Source organism: Euphorbia lathyris, chromosome 2, assembly GCF_963576675.1.
Source record: "Euphorbia lathyris chromosome 2, ddEupLath1.1, whole genome shotgun sequence".
Lineage (NCBI taxonomy): Eukaryota > Viridiplantae > Streptophyta > Magnoliopsida > Malpighiales > Euphorbiaceae > Euphorbia > Euphorbia lathyris.
The window spans coordinates 60,139,433-60,160,760 of NC_088911.1; the positions used below are offsets into that span (position 1 = coordinate 60,139,433).

Sequence of the window (21,328 nt, forward strand, 5' to 3'; positions counted from 1 at the left end):
TTCTTCAACTTTTTTATTTTGAGATTATTTAGATGAAGTTTGGTAAAGAGAGAGAAAGTTAATGTTTAGAGAGAGAAAGTTCCAAAAAAGATGATTTTCGAAAATAAAAAATGTAGTTCCATAGAAAATATGACATTGAACAACTTTAATTCTTGAAAATTTTCATTTTCAGATCGTTAAAGATGATTTTAATAGCATTAATCTAAGTGTGAAACCTCAATCCTTTGTTTTGACAAAAAGTAAACTACAGTCCTTTATCTAAAAATTAGTGAAACCACATGGGTTTTATTTGAAATTTACCCTTTAATTAATTAAATAAATTAGTTCGCCTATTGAAGAATGGTGTTCGTCATTATCATATGTCAACAATTTTATCTTCTAAAATATTTATCAACTTGTAAGCACAACAATAAAAGTTCCAAATTATTCTCGAGTTTTGCATTTCAGTTCAAACATCCACGGGTAGGGATGAGCATGGTTCGGTTCAAACATCGAACCGAACTGAATTGGACTAGATCGAATTACTTGTATTTTCTAGGATAAAATCAAATCAAATTATAATTCGGTTTGATTTGGATCGAACCGAATTATTTCGGTTCGGTCCAATTTAGTTCATGTTTGGACCAAACGACATGCAACTATTTGTGTCTTCGCTAACTAAATAATTATATAAAGACAATAATCATATAATTAGTTTTTTCTTTTGTGGCTGAATCGTCTCAATCTTTAATAATAAAAAACTAAGAGAAAAGAAACATGTTTAATTGTTTTTTTCTTTTCTATATATATATATAATTTAGTTAATTAATTTAAAACTCTAAAACTAAAAGTAATATATATTGTATTTCGGTTCGGTTTTGGACCGAATTAAATTGAAAACCAAACTAGCTTAAAATTTAAGAAAAAACTATAGATGTAAGATATAGAAGGGGAATGAATGTTTTTTTTTCCATTTTTCGTATGTGACTTTTTACTGAACGCACCTCATTTATCGATTCTATATGATCGAATCAAACCAAAATACAATTCGATCCGGGTTTTTTCGGTTCGATTCTGTTCCCCTTAAATACGGAATCATTAAAATAAAAAATTGTGTGCAATAGTGATCATTAAAGCAATTTTTATCCAATAAAATTATTAAAATAAAAATAATAAATTTGTGTTAATAAAATTATTATAATTTTATTTGATAGAATGAAATTATTATAATTAAATCTAATGATTTGAATATTTTTTTGATCCAATAAAATAATAAATTTGTGTGAATAAAATTAATAATTAAATATATTGAATACCCGTCCGCAACATATAACCACCCATATAATAAATGCGGTAAAGAATCATGTCACAATTTATAAAATATATAAAACGGTGGATCGATTAGCACAAATTCCAGTGCTTTCTTTCATCATGTAAATGAAGATGCTTAGATGCTAAAAGGAGCACATGTGCTAATTAATATATAATACAATTAATTAATTTGAAAGTGTTAAACAGACAGAATAACCGACCCAAATCATACCTAATTAAGGCAGTTTTTCCAGATCTATTCAAATAATAATAATATAATGGATTTTTCATTTTCAGCACAAAATACACGAGGGAAAACATTAAACAAACTTCAATCATTTTTCATATTATGACAACTTTTTATTATGTTGATACAATGCATTAAATTCTTAATATTTTTTATAAATTAGTAATATTTTCTTTATAAATTAGTAAAAAAATATATATACATGGTTTGTCCAATTTACAAATACAAATATCTAATTTAATAGTTTGTAAATACAAACATATAGTAAATTATTTACTAGAAAAATAGTATGTTAAATTATATGGTTATAAGTTACAACTAAAACATTTTTATCTTATTCTTATATATCAATAAAACAGATATTTCTAACTTGAAACTATAAATAATATGATGGATATTTACATTTTTACTAATTTGACGGTTTATAAATTAAATGGATAAATTACATCCATGACCACTGAACTATACCCATTTTCACATTGTGGTTACTGACCATTAAATTTTACACTTTGTTACACTAGTGGTTACTGTGACAGTTGATCAAACTTTTTCTTTCAATGTTTGACCAAATTTTTTCAAACATGTAATTCAAAATGGTAATTTTAGGTTTTAGAAGGGTGAAAGGAGATAGATAACCGGTTAAAAGGGAAGTCAACGGTTGAAAGAAAAAAGTTGGTCAAGTGTCACAGTGGCCACCAATGTAACAAAGTTAAAGTTCAATGGTTATACCGGGAAGAATTGAAATTCAATGGTTACAATATGAAAATAGGTTAGTTCAGTGGCCATGGGTGTAATTTACCCTAATGTTATCTCGAAAATTTGATTTTAATTTACTTCTTTTTATTAAAAAAAAAATTAAAATTTATATTTATTAAAATGAAAACAATATTTAAAAAAGCAGGCCTCAGGCTTATTAGAAAATACTGGAGCAGCATTGGCATGAAGCCAATTATTTAATAATACATTACACGTAATTAATAAATGAATAAATAATGCATTAAATTATTAGTTATGTGATATTAAACGAATACAGTATGAATCTAAAAGGAAATTATAATGGAGGGAACTGTTAATAAATATAGGTTGAAATGAATTAATAAATACAACAGGAACGTGATACCATTTACACAATTTGGCAGAGCAGCATATGTATGTATGTCCCTTCGCATTATGAAGAGCCGCTTAAATTTAAATAGACAAATTATTCTACTTTCCTACCTACACATTGTACTTGTACGTATAAAGCCATTCAAATATACCAAAATATCATATCCAATATTTTCCCTATTATTATAATACTAATATACTCCAGATAAAAATGACAACTAAACTTGCAATTTTAATTTCCTTAATTTATCTCATATTTGGATCAAATTATTAACGGATATAGTGTTGTGTGCAATTTCAAGCCAAAATGTTGGAGATTGGAGGTTGTCCATAACATGGAATTACATGAAAGAAAAAACTCTATCTCTAATCAAATATTGATGAACTGATGAAAGAAAGAAATAGTTCATTAGATTTGAACAACAAATACAACTACATTAACACGTCATGTATACTTATTAGTCCACTTTCAAGCTCGATGCTGCAAATTCAACGATCACAATTGCTTCACCATAACAATAAACAATCTTTTTTTTTTAACAATTTGTGAATTCTTCGTTTTCATCTCGTGATTAATATCTTCATGAATGATTCGTGACCAATAATACGAGATCATGATTGATCCGATTTTTTTTATATAGTTTGTCTAATTTCTCAGTTTGAGACTCGTCAGACACTCTTTAAGTAGAACCTCTTCTAATTAAAGCTTTTTACGTATACTAGGACTCAAACTCGAGATCTAACTTAAACGACTTGAGTTGAGACTCTTAACCACTCAAATCAACCTTAATTGATAGTATTATTATCTGATTGTTTAATTTATTTTAGTGTTAATAATTTTAATTTATTTAAAAATGGATAGATTAGGAGTATAAATCAAGAGTTTTGTATTATATATTAAATTGATTTAGAGTATTAAATTATTGTGTTACAGATTGAATTAATATTATTGTATTATAAATGGAGTTAATATTTTTAAATCAAGTCGCCATGATATCGTTATAACATTAAAACTATAAAATTATCTATTTTGAAGTGAAAAGACACACCTCCATATAAATTAAGGATGTGGTATTTACTGAAAGGCTTTTGTCAATTAAAAGCGTACACTTTTTTCTAGAATTAATTTTTTTAATAAGGTGTAAAAATACCTTTAAAATTTACAGTTAAGGTAAATTACACCCATGACCACTGACCTTTACCTATTTTAAAATTATGGCCACTGAACTTCAATTCTTAACAGTATAACCACTAAACTTTACATTTTTTAATATCAGTGGCCACTCAATTTTAACTAACTCCTCAAAATGACCGTTAACAACCTCAAAATGAAAATATTCAAGAATTAAAGTTGTTCAGAATGACATTTACCATAAAACCACATTTTTTATTTTCCAAAATCATTTCTCTCAAAAACTTTACTTTCTCTCTCCTAAACAAACAACACCTAAATGACCTCAAAACGAAAATTTTCAAGAATTAAAGTTTCTTAGAATGTCATTAACTCTTTGAATTTTTTATTTTGAGGATGTCAACGGTTGTTTTGAGGTGTTGAATGGCCACCGGTGTTAAAAAAATGTAAAGTTCGGTGGCTATACTATTAAGAATTGAAATTCAGTAGTCACAATGTTAAAATGGTAAAATTCAGTGGCCATGGGTGTAATTTACCCCAGCTATGAACAATTTTACCTTTGACATCTAAAATGACACAATTTATTACTAATATTGGTAGAGTAATTTTACTCTTAAAGTTTAAAATGATGCAATTTTACCACTAATATTGGCAGTGAATAGCAATTTTATCCCTAACGTTGACAAATTGGGTCAATTTAAAAAATAATTAATCAAACTATCTTCTTGGTCATGCATCTTATCATATACCCTTCATAATTAGTAACAAATCACAAACATATGATTAGATGAGAATTTTTTTAAAAAAAAATATATTATAATTTGTACGAGTTGGATAAAAATATTTTAAATAATTTGTTGAATTTATACATGTTAATCTCCAATTATATTATTAAATTATATAAAATGTTAAAATAAATTTAGAGTCCACAAATTACAAATATGTAATTGGTGTAGAAAATATTTGTATTTTATAATAATGTGTGAAATTGATAATTTTGAGCGACTATACAAATATTTTTCTTTTTTCATCTTATTCTATTCTGAAATGTAGTTACAGTTTTTTTTTTTTTTTAATATAGTTACATTACAATAGTTACATGTTAGTTTTTTTTATTGCGTTATTTTAGTTTGGAGCTCCATTCTTAACAAATAAGAATATTCGTAGGTATCCACGAATTAAATGGAACGGATATAGAATGCAAAGTATATCAGTTAATGAAAATAGATATTTAAAAAATAAACGATAAAGATTTGGGAGCGTAACCAGTTTAGGCTAATGCTAACCATGTCACCAAACAGAGCCTTATCAGTTCCGCGCATCTTCCATTTCTAATGTCTCAAACCATACGCCCTTTCTGCAGCCTCTTCTTCTTCTACCTCTTGAGTATCTGTGCTCGTGGCTTCTCTTCATAACTCGCCAGGATTTCAGAATAACCATGACTAGCTTAAGTACGAGCTTAACACTTCGAGTTTTGACTAGTCCCAATCCATGTCCACTGCCGCAGCATTTTCGCCTACAATTCAGAAAAAACTGTATATTTCTTAGACCATCCCGAGCACGCAGAAATCCCCGAATTGTTTGCATGGCGGTGCGTATAATTGCATTGAAAATGAAATATATACTTTATTTTATTTTAGTTGCTGAGAAATTTGAGTATATATGTACGATTGAACAAAAAATTTCACCAGCTGTATTATCAGTAGCTACTCATTTTTTTCAAGCTTGATGATTTAAAAGATATATCTCCTTTGAGATTAATTGCAGGAGCCTTATTTGATAACAAAGCTGGAATCGGCCGAGAAGACGTGGAAAGAGTTATCGGTATGCTTCCATTTAATATTTGAAGTTGGATATTGGGGTTTCATAATATTATTTTTTCTGGATTAGTTTTAGACTGTAATGAAGTGAAAGTTTGATTAACCACTCCTGAGAATACGTTTACATGGACGTTTTTGAGAGTCTAGGAAAGCATTGTTCTTATATAAAAAAAAAAGGGCGGCCCGGTCGCATTACGCGTCCCCGCTGAGCGAGGGTCCGGGAGGGGTCCCACCACAAGGGTGTATTGGGGGCAAGCCTTCCCTTGCCAATTTAATTGGCAAGAGGCCGCTCCTAAGACTCGAACCCGTGACCTCTGGTCACACGACAACAACGTTTTTACCGTTGCGCCAAGGCTCGCCCTCTAAAGCATTGTTCTTATATAAATAGTCATATTAATATATGAATAGATAAGATTTTTTTGATATTTGTGGTATTTGATACTGTTAGATAGTTAGTTGTATTGTAGTCATACTTACTTGATGTGTAGAGTTGTGGCTTACAATAAGCAAATTGCAGGTCAGGCTGGCTGATCCAGATGTTGTCTCAAATCCAAGTGAATACCAAAAGCTAGCACAATCTGTGGCAGAGCTTGACGAAGTATTCCACTTTGTCTTTTTAGTTCTCTTGTTGGACGCTGTTGAAACATTCTAATGTCATTCATTATACTTTTTCTTTTGTCTTGGTTGATTTATAGTTTTCTGTTGTATTTGGGCAATTAGGTTGTGTCAATTTATAGGAGATTCAAGGAATGTGAAAAGCAATTAGAGGAGGCTAAAGGTTTAGCCCCGTTTTATTATTTATCATTATTATTATTATTATATTATTATTATATTAAGGGTCATCCTTCTTCCTTTATATTGCAGCTTTATCAAAAGAGGGTGGAAATGATGAAGATATGGCTGAGATGATAGCATTTGAAATTGACTCTTTATCAAAGGAACTCAAAGAGCTGGAGGAGAAGCTTAAGGTTTTTAATTGAATATTCTCAGTCATATGTCACTTAACAATTCTCACGTTAGAACTCATTAGTCAAGTGCTTAATCTTAATCCAATTCTGTCAGCTTGGACAATTGCATCAAAATTAGATCTATTGTTTAATTTTCTTTCCATTGTGGATGTGCAACATCGAGTATTGATAAAGCTGTTGTATTTTCCATTTGATAGGTATTGCTGGTACCTAGTGATCCTCTTGATACAAGAAATATAATGCTTGAAGGTTTATTTATCTCTTTCTCAATCAATAAACTTCATTATCTTTCTGATCTCACTATTCTGACTCATGCTATGTAGAAAGTGGTTATAAAAGTTTGTTGTATTTAGCAAAATATTTCTTTCTATGGATATTTATACCAGTTATTTAAATTTATTTATTTGGAAATTCTGACGTTGCCTGATTTAGATTTTTTTTTCTAGCTGTAGAAAAAAAACTGAGATATGTTTGACTTCAGATTCCATACATCTTGATTTCTCAACCTTTTATCAAATGGATTAAAAGAGTAGATAGTAGATGCTATGTCCTTCATTTGTTAAATTTTGATAGACTGCAATTGTTTGCTATGCTACAGAGACTGTTCATTTCACATAGAGAAGAATTGACTATTATAGCAAGTGCTCTATCTTGCTGTTCGTTCCCTTATATTTCTCCTTCATTCATCCTTTTAATTTAGTTTTTCCACTCATTTGCAGTAAGGGCAGGTACTGGTGGTGATGAGGCTGGTCTATGGGCTGGTGATCTTGTAGGTACATGCTTCTCTTGTCCTACCAAAAATATTATATATGTGTTTGTGCGCGCGCGCATATATATACCCACACTGGAATATTAATAATATAGGCTATAGTATTCTAAAGCAACAAGAAGCAGAAAAAGACTTATTTCTGCTTGAAAGGAAGAGCAGAATTAAGTTCCAGGTTTCAATGTATGTGGAAAAATTGCTATAAGCATGCAAACGTTCATAAGATATAATATTTCCAATGAAAGTTTCTAGGACCATATTAGGCTCAATTAAACATGTTATATTACCATCATGCTTGAATCATCATCACCCATCATCCACCCCACACACTTAAAAAGAAGAGACAAAACAATAATGACTGTTAGAATAAAGAACTTGTCTATTCAGCGAGCTGGATGTTATTTTCCTTCTACTTTTCAATATAAGCTGGAAGTTGGAAGTTCTGCAAAGTCACTGCTGAATTTGTGGAAACAAAACAGTATAAGGCTATTATCGGTTGAAACTATACAATTTCATCACATTATAACATGATTGGCGAATATGAAGATAGATCTAGTGGAGGGCTTATTGCTATCTTCTTCACTTAAGCTTCTTGTCTTCCTTCTCACAAAAGAAAGCTACAGAAGTTTGCAGAAAGAGCTTTTTCTTTTGCAAAGAAATCATTGTTTTGTATTCTGAGCTTTCCCTAAAACTATTTTCATTTTTCACAATGGAAGGTCCGTTTGTATCAGAAATACAGTGAGCGGAACTCTTGGAAGTACTCTTTCATTTCAAGTTCTGAGGTAAATTGCATTGATATATAACAGAAAGTAGAAATTATATTCCTTCCTTTGGTGTTTTGACTTGGAGAACCTTTTTGCTATTCAAGGCTGAAAAGGGTGGATATAAAACCCTTGTGATGGAGGTAAAAGGGAATCGTGTCTACAGCAAATTAAAATATGAGTCTGGTGTTCATAGAGTTCAACGTGTCCCTCAAACAGAAACGCAGGGACGTTTACACACCTCTACTGCAACTGTGGCCATAATGCCAGAGGTAAAGCATATTTTACAGATAGATCAAATTCTGCTCTATCCATGATTATGAAGGATGTTATCATTTGATTATTTTGATGTTATGTGCTTTTCTATGCATATGAGACTTTTCAAAGTTTGAACTTAAATTCGGCATGAGCATTGTATACCCTTGATTGTACTAAAATGTAATCCAAGTTCAGCTTCATTATGATGTCCATGAGTGACGGCCAAATCAGTTTCTAGTTGAATTGCTTTGATTGGAGATTGTTATACTCCTCACAGTTGTTTCATCAATTCTTGACTTATCACATTAAAGTCCCTGTGAGCAGTGTCATTCCTCAGAGATGATTGATGTTGTTGAGTCTAACGAGACAGTTATAATGTGACTGAACTTGATGATATCTCATTTGTCTTTCACTTTTATTTGATTATTTGGAAGGCAGTCCTTATACGTGTGCTTTTCTGTGGAATTAGGCAGATGAAGTTGAGGTGGAAATTGACCCAAAAGATATTGAACTGACAACAGCAAGATCTGGTGGAGCTGGCGGTAAGAAACAACTGAGCTTATCTAATGTTTTAATTAGCTACCCAGTTCTCTCTCTCTCTGTCAATTCATGTGCATTGCAAGTCTTAGAAAAAGCTGAAAGGAATTGCAATCTCTGTAAACAAATTTGCGCATGGCCTCTTGCAGGGCAAAATGTCAACAAGGTGGAAACAGCTGTTGATCTTTTCCACAAACCAACTGGAATCCGCATCTTTTGTACTGAAGAAAGGACACAAATTCGAAACAAGCACCGCGCTCTCCAGCTTCTACGGGCAAAACTGTAAGCATTAATTGACATGTTTTTTTATATTCTACCGACCTTTTATAGTTTTGAAATGCCCTTCATTACTACAATGTTCCTCCATGCTTATCTCGGTATTTTCCATTACAAGTATTCTCCATCACAAGTTCTTGAACTTCATCCATATAATTGAATAAAGATCCATTTAGAATGAATTTATCATTTCTCATTCTTTTTGTTTTGTCCTGAGATGCAACTCCAGCTTATATAAACAAAGTACAGTATCCAACCATTTGTATTATATCTGTTTTCGTGTAAATTGATAGTAAAACATGAACACTTATGACAGATATGAGATCAAATTAAGGGAGCAGCAAGAGTCAATAAGGAACCAACGGAAATTACAGGTATATCTTGCCTAAAGGTTGAAAAGATTATTGACAGGCTAGAAGTGTCAACATGATGAGCTTCTTTTCAAAGTTGATTTTGTAACATAATATTCTGCTCCTTTAAGATGCTGTATAAGGGTCAACACATGACTTCTTTACAGATTTCAAGTGTGATGTGATGACATACACACACACACACACACACACACACATGGGAATTGAAGAGGTCAGAGGTGCTGAACCCATAGCCCTTCACCTTTATTTTCTGGAGATGTCCCAAATGGGATACACTCAATTGGTAGTGTAGGTTGTGATATGAGTAATAAGCTATTGACTGAATGTATTCCTTTTTTAATATATACATATCTTTAAATACAGGTTGGCACAGGTGCTCGTGCTGAAAAGATTCGAACATACAACTACAAGGTATTTTGCTACTCATTATTGTGGCTTTAGCTCTTAAGAGTGAAGTGCCCTCCCTCCCTTTATGAAATGCCATAGTGATAATCTCCTACCCTTATTTAAGATATAAATAGAGAAGGTGAATGAACTAAAATATTGCATCTAAATGTTGTTGGTCTAATTTTGGAAGGTATTATATTGATTGTGAGATAGTGGAGTCTTTTTATGTCTTATGGAAGGTTATAATACTGAAGTTATTTAATTAGGACAATAGAGTCACTGACCATCGGTTAAAGATGAATTTTGAGCTCACATCTTTCCTTGAAGGTGATATAGAGAATGCAGTTCAGGTAATTACTCGCACGCAGTATGTTTTCTCATTCCTAATTTATATATGCTCGTCTGAATGTATCCTTAAGTTGATCTATTATTCCTGCGTGCAGGCATGTGCTTCTATGGAGCAGAAGGAAGTCCTGGAAGAACTGGCGGAATCTGCAAGTGCCCCAGTTGGTTGATTATGATTGCCATGTTCATGTTGTTCAGCTAAGGAAAGAAGGCCTTTGAGGAAGTTTTAGTATCCAGGGTAACAAGATTTGTTGCTTCAGTGATGTTCATCCATATATCGACTCATTTACTTGCACATGTATTAAACGGCAATAATAACACCATTAAAAATCTGTATGATTTTAAGATGCTCTAGTAAAGTGTCCAAGCGATACAATATCCTTGCCATAATTGTGCTTATATAATCTCAAGGTACAAAAATAAAAATAAAAACAAAGTAATGGTTACTTTGTTTGACAAGGTAACCATAAAGTAACCATAGTGTCTATATTGTAATACTTGCTATCTCTATAATTTTGAAGGAAAAACTATTGTTTCATAATTATGCATTTGGGCATTTTAGTTATACCGGAAGTTAAGAAATAATATTAATTTAATATTTTGTACAATAAAAAAATTAATTTATTAATAATAAATTGGTAAAGGAAGGCTAGTCCCCAGTACACCCTTGTGGTGGGACCCCTCTTCGGACCCTCGTTCAGTGGGGACGCGTAGTGCGATCGGGCTGTCTTTTTTATTAATAATAAATATTTTATATTAAAATATTGATGAAGTTCTACTAATTGAAAGTACCTTTGTTCGCAGTCCAAGTATCCATCCGGTGTAAAGTGAGAGTGTAATGGAAAAAGTGTTGTAATCTTAAGCTTGTAATGTGGAGAGTATATATGTAATTAGGGAAGAGTGAGGGAGAGTGTCTAGCAATTAAAGAGGCAGACTTGGTGTAAGAAACACTGTAGGAGAGTGACTAGTTTCTCCAGGACTTGTCACTAAAATTGGCCTAGATCTTCTCATCTTTAGTAGTGGCCTCCTTACTACTATTGATGGGCACTATGGGTGTAATATTGATGTTAATAAAACCATCCGTGCATTAATCATATTTCGTGCTCCGTTTTGTGTTGCTGTTGCTTGCTGATATGTGCGATTGGTATGGATTATTTGTATGCTATTAATGTGAATGTTGGTCCCTTATCTGACCCGTTTTATGACTTGTCCCTATCCGTATATGTGTCTCTTACAGATATTGTGAGATATAACTCTTGGTTGGCCTAGCTCAAGGGGGAACAGTAAGCATCACACTGTGTCAACGAGTTGGCCCAGTGACACCGGACTACCAAGCTATGTTTTTTGGACCGAGCTTGGATAAAAAAAAAAATTGACTTTAGGTTTTGTCCGCTAAAGTCTGTCTATTTTTTAGGCGAGTTTGGGTCGACTCGTACTATTAATATTAATTAGTAAATTTATATAATTAATGTTTATTTTTAAGCACTAAGTTTTATTTTTTGTTATAAAAAATTATATATTCCCTTCTAGGTGAGTTTATATGGATTGAACTTGTAATTTAATTTTCAAGTCTGAGTACACCTAATTTAACAATGGACCGAACTAGATTTGGGGTTCGTTTGTTTTACCAACTGTTTGTTGTTGCCCTTTGCTGTTGGAAAATCAATTTTTGTAAAATGCTACTTTTCAGGTGTAAAAGGCAAATAGAGGTCACTAACCAAACATCTAAAACTCTTTTTTTTGTTTGAAGTGAAAATGCAAATATGAATATGAAAATGAGCAGTCAAACACCTTTTAATCTTTTTTAGATAAAAGTCCTTTTGGAATCTATTCAACTCGGCGGTCACGAACAAGTTTAATTGAAAGTGGTATCAATTTTAGGGCAAATTACAAATCTAGCCTAGCTGAAGGGGTCCATTAATATATTTGACCCATTTTACTTCCATCTCACCAAATTAGACACTTTTATCCCTTTTGGACAAATATACCCCTAGTTCTTTGACTTCTGCTTCTGCTTTTGCTCATGCTACCAATCATTAGCATTTTTTGAGATTATTGAAGTATTCTAAATTTTGGAAAAGAAACACAAAATTTTGGAAAAGAAACACAAAACAAATGAAGCTTTTCTATAGAAATGGTATGTTTTTAGCTTATACGCCTTCTTTTCTTGCTAGTCTTGCCTCTTTCTTCATCTGTAATGGTATCGTTTCAATTTCCTTCATTTTCCTCCATTGTTGTCGCATTTCGTTACAAATGCGGCAACAGTTGTCGCATATGCGCTGTCGCATTTCGTCACAAATGCGACATCGCAGCAGTTCAATTGTTAGATTTTTTTCTTTCTCATTTTTTGAGATTTCCATCATAATCCTCTTCCGCAGACACTAATTCTTCAAAAGTTGAACGAAAACATAATTTCTTCTCTCTATAAACCACCGTCTTTTCTCTCTCAAGACTTGATGGTAATGCCGCTTTCATCGGTTTGTGATGGCGAAAAAGATGTTGAGAGTCTGAGGAAGAAGCTGAATTGAAATAAGGGCATTTTTGTCTAAAGTGGAAAGTGTCTAATTTGGTGAGATGGAATTCAAATGGGCTAGATTAATAATTAGCCCTCAATTTTATTTTGAGTATAAAATGTATTTAAAGGAGGCGAGTCTTGGCGCAATGGTAAACATTGTTGTCGTCTGAGGAAGGCTTGCCCCTTATAGGGAGCCACATTTTACCATCGCAAAATATTCATTATGAATGAAATATAATGAACGATTCCACCATATCGGTTGGGGTTTTTTTTTTACTGCTATCAGTAGCAGTCATGATCGTTTTTTTTACTGCTATCAGTAGCAATCAGGCCGATCCTTAGATTTTAGAGGTTTATGGATAAAGTAAAAAATGAGAACGCTCAAATAAAAAAACCAATTATGTAAAAGAAAAATGATCTAAAAATGACATTTTTTTTATTACACTTAACAAGAGAACTAATAAAAAGATCCAATTTCATATAAAAAAAACATTTTGATTTGCATTAGATACCTAAATGCTCATACAAAACATTATCTACGAGTATTTCTAGATATAGAATCACTAAAAATATTGTTTACATCAATATGGACTAACATATTTCTTCCAGTACATAAAATTGCTAAATCATTTAATATTTTTTGTGACGTAGACGATCTCAAATAGTTTTTCAATAATTTTAATTTCGAAAAAAATTCTTTTAACAGATACAATGGTCACTGTCATAATTAGGAGGATTCGATAAAGCAAATGAAATATTTGGATAACAATATGTTGTTTTTTTTTATAAACTCAAGAATTTCAAATAGTGACATCAATAATTTTGACAAAATCATTTGTAACACTTTCATTTTTGAAAAACTATAATCTGCATAAACATGCGAAAAATTATTATAAGAAAATGTAGTCATAAATTTGTGTATTGTGATTGTATAGGCCTAAAAATTATTTTTATTATCGTTTCATCTTTTGAGATTTTAATTTCTGTATTTTTTTAATGGGTATATTCCATTGAACGTTTTTACATATTTAAATAAATTGAACTTTTATTTTTTATTTTTGGGTGATTGTTTAGACCTAAAAATTATATTTATTATCGTTGTATCTTTTGAGATTTTAATTTCTATAGTTTTTAATAAACTTTTTTATTTTGGGTCCCTCCTTCCCTCCCTCCCTCATGCTGTGATTTGTTTAGATCTAATATTTGTTCTCTAACTATTGCATCTTTTAAAATTTAATTTCTATATTATTATTATTATTATTTGAAAAAAATATTATTTTTGGATCCCTATATCTGTTGGGCCCTAGGCAGACGCTTCTCCTGTCCCTGTCCATGTCCAGTGACGACCCTCTCAATAGCTCAGCAAAATGTAATTTAATTTTATTATTATTACTTTTAAAAAGTGTACTTACCACTGAAGATTGGAGAGTGATAATGGTTGAGATGAACAACCATTTAATATACCTGTGAAAATGTGTATTTGGTAATGTTTTACAAACTGAATCGGACCGGTCAGTTCCATCACGTCCGTGTCTAAATTTCTAGAATTTATATTTTGATATTAGTATATATTATAATTATTGGGTATGTGATTTTTATTTGGTGTTATAGGAAAAGTTTGGAGTTAATTTGATGATTTTAGGTGTAAATTAAAAATTTAGAGTAATTTTAAAAAGATTATAAAAAAATGGAGGATCAAATATGATATTTGATAAATTTGGATATGTATTCCAAATTCATCCAGAGTATTCAATCGTTATCTTCTATCCTTCTCTTTCTTTTTTTTTTATTTATTATTCCTTTTAGATTCATCAGTTTTCTCTGAACCGTTTTTCACCGTTTCTTTGATTTACGGAAATTTAACCATCCGAATCACTTGAAATTTAAAACATAGCATCCTTATGTATAGATCTAAGTCCTAATCGAAGAGTTTTTGAGTTTTGGAAGCGTTTGGAGGGAAACGTTTCAGACGGAATTTAGAGGAGAATCGATCGGGTGTATTTTCTTCCATTAGTAGCCAAGGTAAGTAACTATCAACTATATTTTGAGTTTTATGTATCTAGATAAATATATATCAAAGAATTTTCAGAAATTGATATTTTAGGGTTATACAGAAATTTTGTAAAATTTGGGTTTTTCATGATTTTGCTTTTTGTTGTGAAATTATGGTTTAAATGAAGCTATTGATTATGCTTCTATGTGAATTTCAGATTTTACTTTATTATGTTGATTTAAGGCTTAATTTGATTGATTTACATATATACATATATGTTTTTGGTTTCAATATATATCTATATTGAACAAAATGAATTTGATGATTTCTTACGAATTGTTTTTGGATTGAGAAATCTGTTGCGGTTATTGTTGTTATTATTTTGGATTGAAGTCCAAATATGATTTTTATGATACAAAATGGCTAATTGAAGCCAAATGATTTGATTGTGAAAGGAAATTTGAGCACGTTATGATTTTATGATTTTATATCCATCGAGAGGTATCCGAATCGGTGGTTTTATATTTGAAGACCATGTTCAGTGAGGGACATGGCCTGTGTCCACAGTCTGAAGACCTATTAGGTATGACAAAGAAGTGTTGGGTAAGACCATATGGGATAGGCAATGTTAAGAGACGTCTCGACTATATATGTGGTTATGGATTGATACTTAAGGGGAGAAACTCGATGATGTATACAATGTTTTAAGTTCATTTGGATTATGTTTTCGGTTATGATTGATTTTGATATAAGGTTTTACATTTGATTGAATACGAGTTGGTTTGATAAAACACTTATTTGATTGCAAGTTGGTTTGATAAAACATTTATTTGATTATGAATTAGTTTGATGAAAAGTTTATTTGTTTTAGTTCATTTTGATAAGATGCATTATATATATAAAGTTATATGAACTTTATATTTTGAGTATATTTTATAAGGTTTTGATTAAATCCTTTTATAAATGTATATATGTAGCTATGTTAAGTAAAGTTGATTTTTATAGCTCATAGTTTCTTATTGAGATTTTTGTCTCACGTTTTTAAATGTTTTAATGTTTTTAGGTGAGAAAGTACAGGATATAGAGAAGGTTACCGACCGTTTAGGTGAGGTTTTGGGAAGTTGGCTGTTTATTGTTAGAATTATGGTTAGAATTTTGGTATTTCAATTGTAATATAATATGATATTATGATATTGGGATAAATTGGAGACTCCTAAGTATTGATTATGATCTTTCTATTTCACGTCCGATGCCGATTGAGGTCGTCTAGGGTCGGGTGTGACAAGTTCGACCTATTAGATCGTGAATCGATCATGAGTCTGGTTATAAGTGTTACTGTTTATTCATATTAAACCGGATTGAATCAGAATCAAATCGGGAATTGGTATCAAACCGTTGAACCAGATTAATCTCGTTTTCTTTGAAGATTTTTTTTAAAAAGGAAAAAAAGTAAAAATTAAAAACTGATTTGATGATAAAAAAAAATTAAAATCCTAAATTATAAATAGAAATAATTATGTTAATTAATTTCATTTTTTTTAAACAAAAAAAATCAATTTTAATTATTGTGATAAATCCTAAATTATGAACGATTTGTGTTAATTAACTTCAATTTTTCTTTCAAAAAAAAATCAATTTTAATATTTATGTTGTATTAACTAAGGATTTGTTTTTAAATTTGTAATTTTTTGTATTATGTTTAATTATATAGGATTTTATTATTATTGTTATTATTAACTTATATACATAATTTATATATAATATAATTATGACATGATTGAATCAGTGAACTATTGATATAGTCATCATGTCAGTTTGATGTTCGATTCGGTTTTCAAAACATTGATATTTGGATTCTCTATAGCATTCATAAAAAAAACTTGATTGGTCCTCCGAATTTATATAATGTCTTATTAGCTATTTGAACTTGCTTAAAATATTATGATTAAGTTTCTTTTTTTATAAGTATTATGATTAAGTCTCTAAATCTATACAAACGTCTTACAAGTCTAAAATTAAAAAGTTAATTTGTTTTAAAAATTTAGAATCACGAATTAAATATTTATTTTTAAGTTTTGAAATTTTTACATATTTAAATAAATTGAAATTAATATCACTTTAAACAAGTACAAGGGCTAGTTAATCATGGTAAGCAAATTTAAGGGGCCAACATGTCACATTAAACAAATTTAGGTAACCAATACACTATTTTAAGCAAGTCTAAGAAGCTAACAAAATATTTTGTAAGTTTAGTACCAATCTTTTGAGTGTTAAATGCACAATTGGTCACTGAACTTATATGGTTGTCTCAAAATGGTCACTCAATTTCAATTTGTCTCAATAAAATCACTTAACTTTTGAATTTTATCTCAATTAGGTAACTTTGTCAATTTCAGTGGTTAAAAGGCATTGAAATAATGACATGGGTGACACGTCAACATGAGTAAACTCAGATATCTGACCGAAACGAAACATGACATCCATGTATGCTTCACGGCTATCACGTGTCAGTTATTTTTATGAAAAAACATATTATTTTTTCATAAAAATAACTGATGTGGCTGTCACGTTTCGTTTCAGTCAGAGATATGAGTTGACTCATGTTGACGTGTCACCCATGTCATTATTCCGATGTCTTTTAACTATTGAAATTGCACCCGCGACATGTCAAGCCCTGGTAAGGTTCTTCGCTTTGCATCAAATTAAGCCACATGCTCCACCGCTTAGGCGGCCCTCGTCACAGAGTTACCTAATTGAGATAAAACTCAAAACTGTATGATTTTATTGAGACAAATTGAAGTTGATTGACCATTTTGAGAGAACTATGTAAGTTAAGTGAATAATGGTGCATTTAACCCAAGCTTTTGATGTATTAAGAGCATTCACAATGGTTAATAACAACCATTGTGATTTTAGAGGCTTTAGTAACATCCTACTAGAAGGAATTATTTAAAATTTTGTGATGTCAATTTTTTTTATTAATTACAAATCGAGATCGAAATTGTAATTGTAATTGTAATTTTTCGCAGACCAAAACTATAATTATCCCTTATAAAAAAGCAGATTCTGAATTGAAAAAAGGACGCCTAACTCATTAGCTCTAATACGTATAAGCACACATTAGAGCATATCTAATAAAGGTTGCTATAAAGATTGCCCAATATTAACATATTATACTAAAATATAATTATCACTTTTGACAACTTTTATTAAAAAACATTTGGATGATAAGGAACTTTAAAAATTATCATAATGACTCTAGAAACTATTACTTTATATATAATTTATTTTCATCATAAATATTATCATAAAAATTGACCAATAGTAGACAACTTTTACATTAGAAAAAAAATTAAACACCATTATTAGAAGATTGTCAAAAAATGGCAAACTTACTTAAAAATTTGGAGCACTAACCATCACTCTTTGTAAAAGTTACCAAGAGTATTGAGGAATGTTTTATTGATTGTTATTAAAATTGTTAAGAAATCCATTTTAATTACAAAGATTAGTGTAAGTATTCCTATTACCGAAACATATGCAAGAAATTAGAATCGATTCTAAACAGCTACTGGTGGGGTCGCGAAATAAAATGGAAGGCGTGGAAAAATTTAGGGGTTCGACGAGCTTGGAGGGCTGAACTTTCGGGAATTCCACGAATTCAACATCACGCTTTTGGGCAAGCAAGCATGGAAGTTCCTAACTTCACCAAATTCCTTTGTATCGTGCTTATTCAAGGCTCGATATTTTCCGCAAACTGATTTCAAAAGTGCTCCGAGAATAGTATGGTCGAGTATATACTGGTGACCTGATCAAAACGGAGGTCCGCACTCGGATAGGTAACAGGAGAAACACCCATATTTGGGGAGATAGATGGTTGAATTCGGACAGAGGAACCCCAGAGAATCCAAACGATGAGAGTCTGTATAGCTGGACAGTCGGTAAGCTAATAAAAGATGGAAAATGGGACGTTTCGATGAAGGACAGAAACAGTATCATGGGCATTCCGATTTCATCTCGTGATTGTGAGGATAAGTTAAGTTGGCGGTTGTAGATTCGGCGCCTCATCGCAAGCGACGGGGAGAACCGTTGACGACACGACTGTTTTGGGCTCGAGGCCCAATTGAGATCACGATGCATTTTCGACAGGGTCGGCACCGGAGAATGAGAGTCGCCACCCAAACAAGGTTTGGGAAAATGTTACCGAGATTCCTTGCGGGAAGCAAGCGGGTTCGGGAAATTTGGTACACTTTGGGGAAGGCTAATATCCTCTCGGAAGAAGGTATTAGGCACCCCCAAAACGCCCGGTGAACCCACCGGCTTCCTACTTAACATTCCGAGTCTTACCAGGCTAATCACACTATTCCTTTAGGTTTAAAATTCTTTTAAGAAAAGCTTGTTTTGTTTTGTATGAAAAATAGCACAAATAAATACCCTCAAATCAAGTCAAGCAATTATACAAAATGTGCACAAATTAATTAATTAAATTACAAGTACATCCAGGCATCCCCGGGTCTTCAACCATATTTAATCATTTAATAAAACCTGCAAAATCCGGGTTAGAAGCAAATAAATCGATTTATTTCTCATTCTTTTTCAACTCTGTTTGCCTCGAAACTCCACAAAACACACATTAGTAACTTCTAATAGTTAAATAAAATACTAACTTATGGAAATAATGCTAAAAAATAATTAACATAAGATTAATTGATTTAAACATGTTATTAATAAGAAAATATACTTACAGAGATCAAAGTGAATAAAATAAAAAGTATTAAATCAGGGTCCAACAATAAATAGAATGAAAGTTATTTATTTTAGGGATTAGAATGAATAAAACAAAAAGTGTTAAATCATGGACTAAAGTGAATAAATCAGAAAGTTCCTAAAGTAGGGACTAAAGTGAATAAATCAGAAAGTTCCTAAAGTAGGGACTAAAGTGAATAAATCAGAAAATTCCTAAAGCAGGGACTAAAACGAATAAATCAGAAAGTTCCTAAAGCAGGGACTAAAACGAATAAATCAGAAAATTCCTAAAGCAGGGACTGAATTGAATAAATCAGAAAGTTATTTACATTAGAGATTGAAAGGAATAAAAAGAAGACTTTTATAACTATTGGTAATAAAATGACCGCGAGATAAGATTTATCTCGGATTGGTTCGTTTACCCCCAAATCATAGTTATGAACAAAAAAGATAAAACAGTTGAATCAATAATATTAACGGATAATATTATTAATGTCAGATTTGTACAAAAAAAAATGGAACAAGTTAATTAGAACAAATAGAAAGGGTCAAAACAAGTGATTTAACTCGTAAATCATTGTTTTAGGGTTGATTTAAACCTATTTATGCATTGAAAAGCAGATAATGAAAATCAGTATTGAAAAATAAAAAAGAGAGAAAGAAATAAAACCAATAGACAGGATTTGTCCCTCAGAAACCTTTACCTAGGTTGTGGGATGATTGGAAAATCAAGAATAATGGAATACAGGTTTTGAGTTTCTGAAACGGTATCTTATTCAGAGTGTTTTGGCAAAGCTTCGCTAATTTTCGGTGTAATTTTCGTCCCCCTAAACTGCTCCAAAGAGCTGCTATTTATAGAGTTTAATTAGGGTTAAGAGTCAAATTTGGAATTAACCAAATGAGCAGGAGCTAAATCGGATTTTACTCACCTTTTTCGCAAAGTTACGCCGCAATCTCCTGTAACAACAGCTTTTTATTTGAATCTCTTTTTTTATTATTTGTATTGAATTTAAACTCTTTTTCTTTATCAACAGAAACTTTGAAATTGAATTAAATTCAAAGAGAAAGGTCCAGGTCAACTTATTTTCCTTTTTTCTTTTTTTTTTCTTTTTTTAAGAAGATAAAGGGACAGCTGCTGATGCACTGCCACGTGTCAGGCCCGGGCCAATCATGCGCCGACACGTGGCACTTTATGCTCCCAAATGTATTTTAGCTCCGAAACTGTCCTTAACGAGCTCCAATTTCGACGATTCTTATTCCATTGGATTCGTTTTGACGATACGAACATTTTAATACCCAACAACCTATGGTTAAAAATTACCCGAACTAAGATTATTGTCCATCTTCATCTCGGATTTCATCTGAAACTTCATCTGGTCATAACTTATTCGTTAGACCTCCGAATTGACCCTGGGAAAGTGCGTTACGGCACTCTCGGGGGAAACGACCTACTAAAATTCATTTTAGCTCTCTTAAAATTTTTGGTTTTGGCTGGAGAAGGGTTGATCTGGACTTCCTAACGAGGATTTCTCCCGTGATCCATTTTCAATCGTATTTTTTCAATCATCTTTGAAGGTTTTCATCATAGGGCTTCAGTTCCAGTATCTACAGCGGTGGGAGACAAGAGGCATTTACAGTGTAAAAATGGCTTATTTCGCGTTAATGGAAAATCAATCGAGCCCTTTGGCGGAGGTTTGCAATGCTCCATGGAATAGTCTATAGCAAATTGAGGCTCCCTCGAAAATAAAAAATCTCTATGGCGTGCAGCATGGAATATATTACGAACTCGGAAAACTCTTCACAATCAAC

General features: G+C 31.5%; 1 protein-coding gene across 1 annotated transcript; it reads left to right on the plus strand.

Annotated features, from left to right (window-relative positions):
- Positions 1 to 5,073: 5,073 nt before the first annotated feature.
- On the plus strand, positions 5,074 to 10,641 carry LOC136218381 (peptide chain release factor APG3, chloroplastic). The gene is made up of 15 exons (XM_066005217.1): positions 5,074 to 5,367; positions 5,544 to 5,600; positions 6,114 to 6,194; positions 6,317 to 6,374; positions 6,461 to 6,564; positions 6,762 to 6,813; positions 7,284 to 7,333; positions 8,047 to 8,112; positions 8,199 to 8,363; positions 8,819 to 8,891; positions 9,036 to 9,168; positions 9,479 to 9,536; positions 9,897 to 9,944; positions 10,187 to 10,270; positions 10,364 to 10,641. The coding sequence occupies exons 1-15, from the start codon at positions 5,215 to 5,217 to the stop codon at positions 10,433 to 10,435; spliced, it is 1,254 nt and encodes a 417-aa protein (XP_065861289.1). The 5' UTR covers positions 5,074 to 5,214; the 3' UTR covers positions 10,436 to 10,641.
- The last annotated feature ends 10,687 nt before the right edge of the window (positions 10,642 to 21,328 follow it).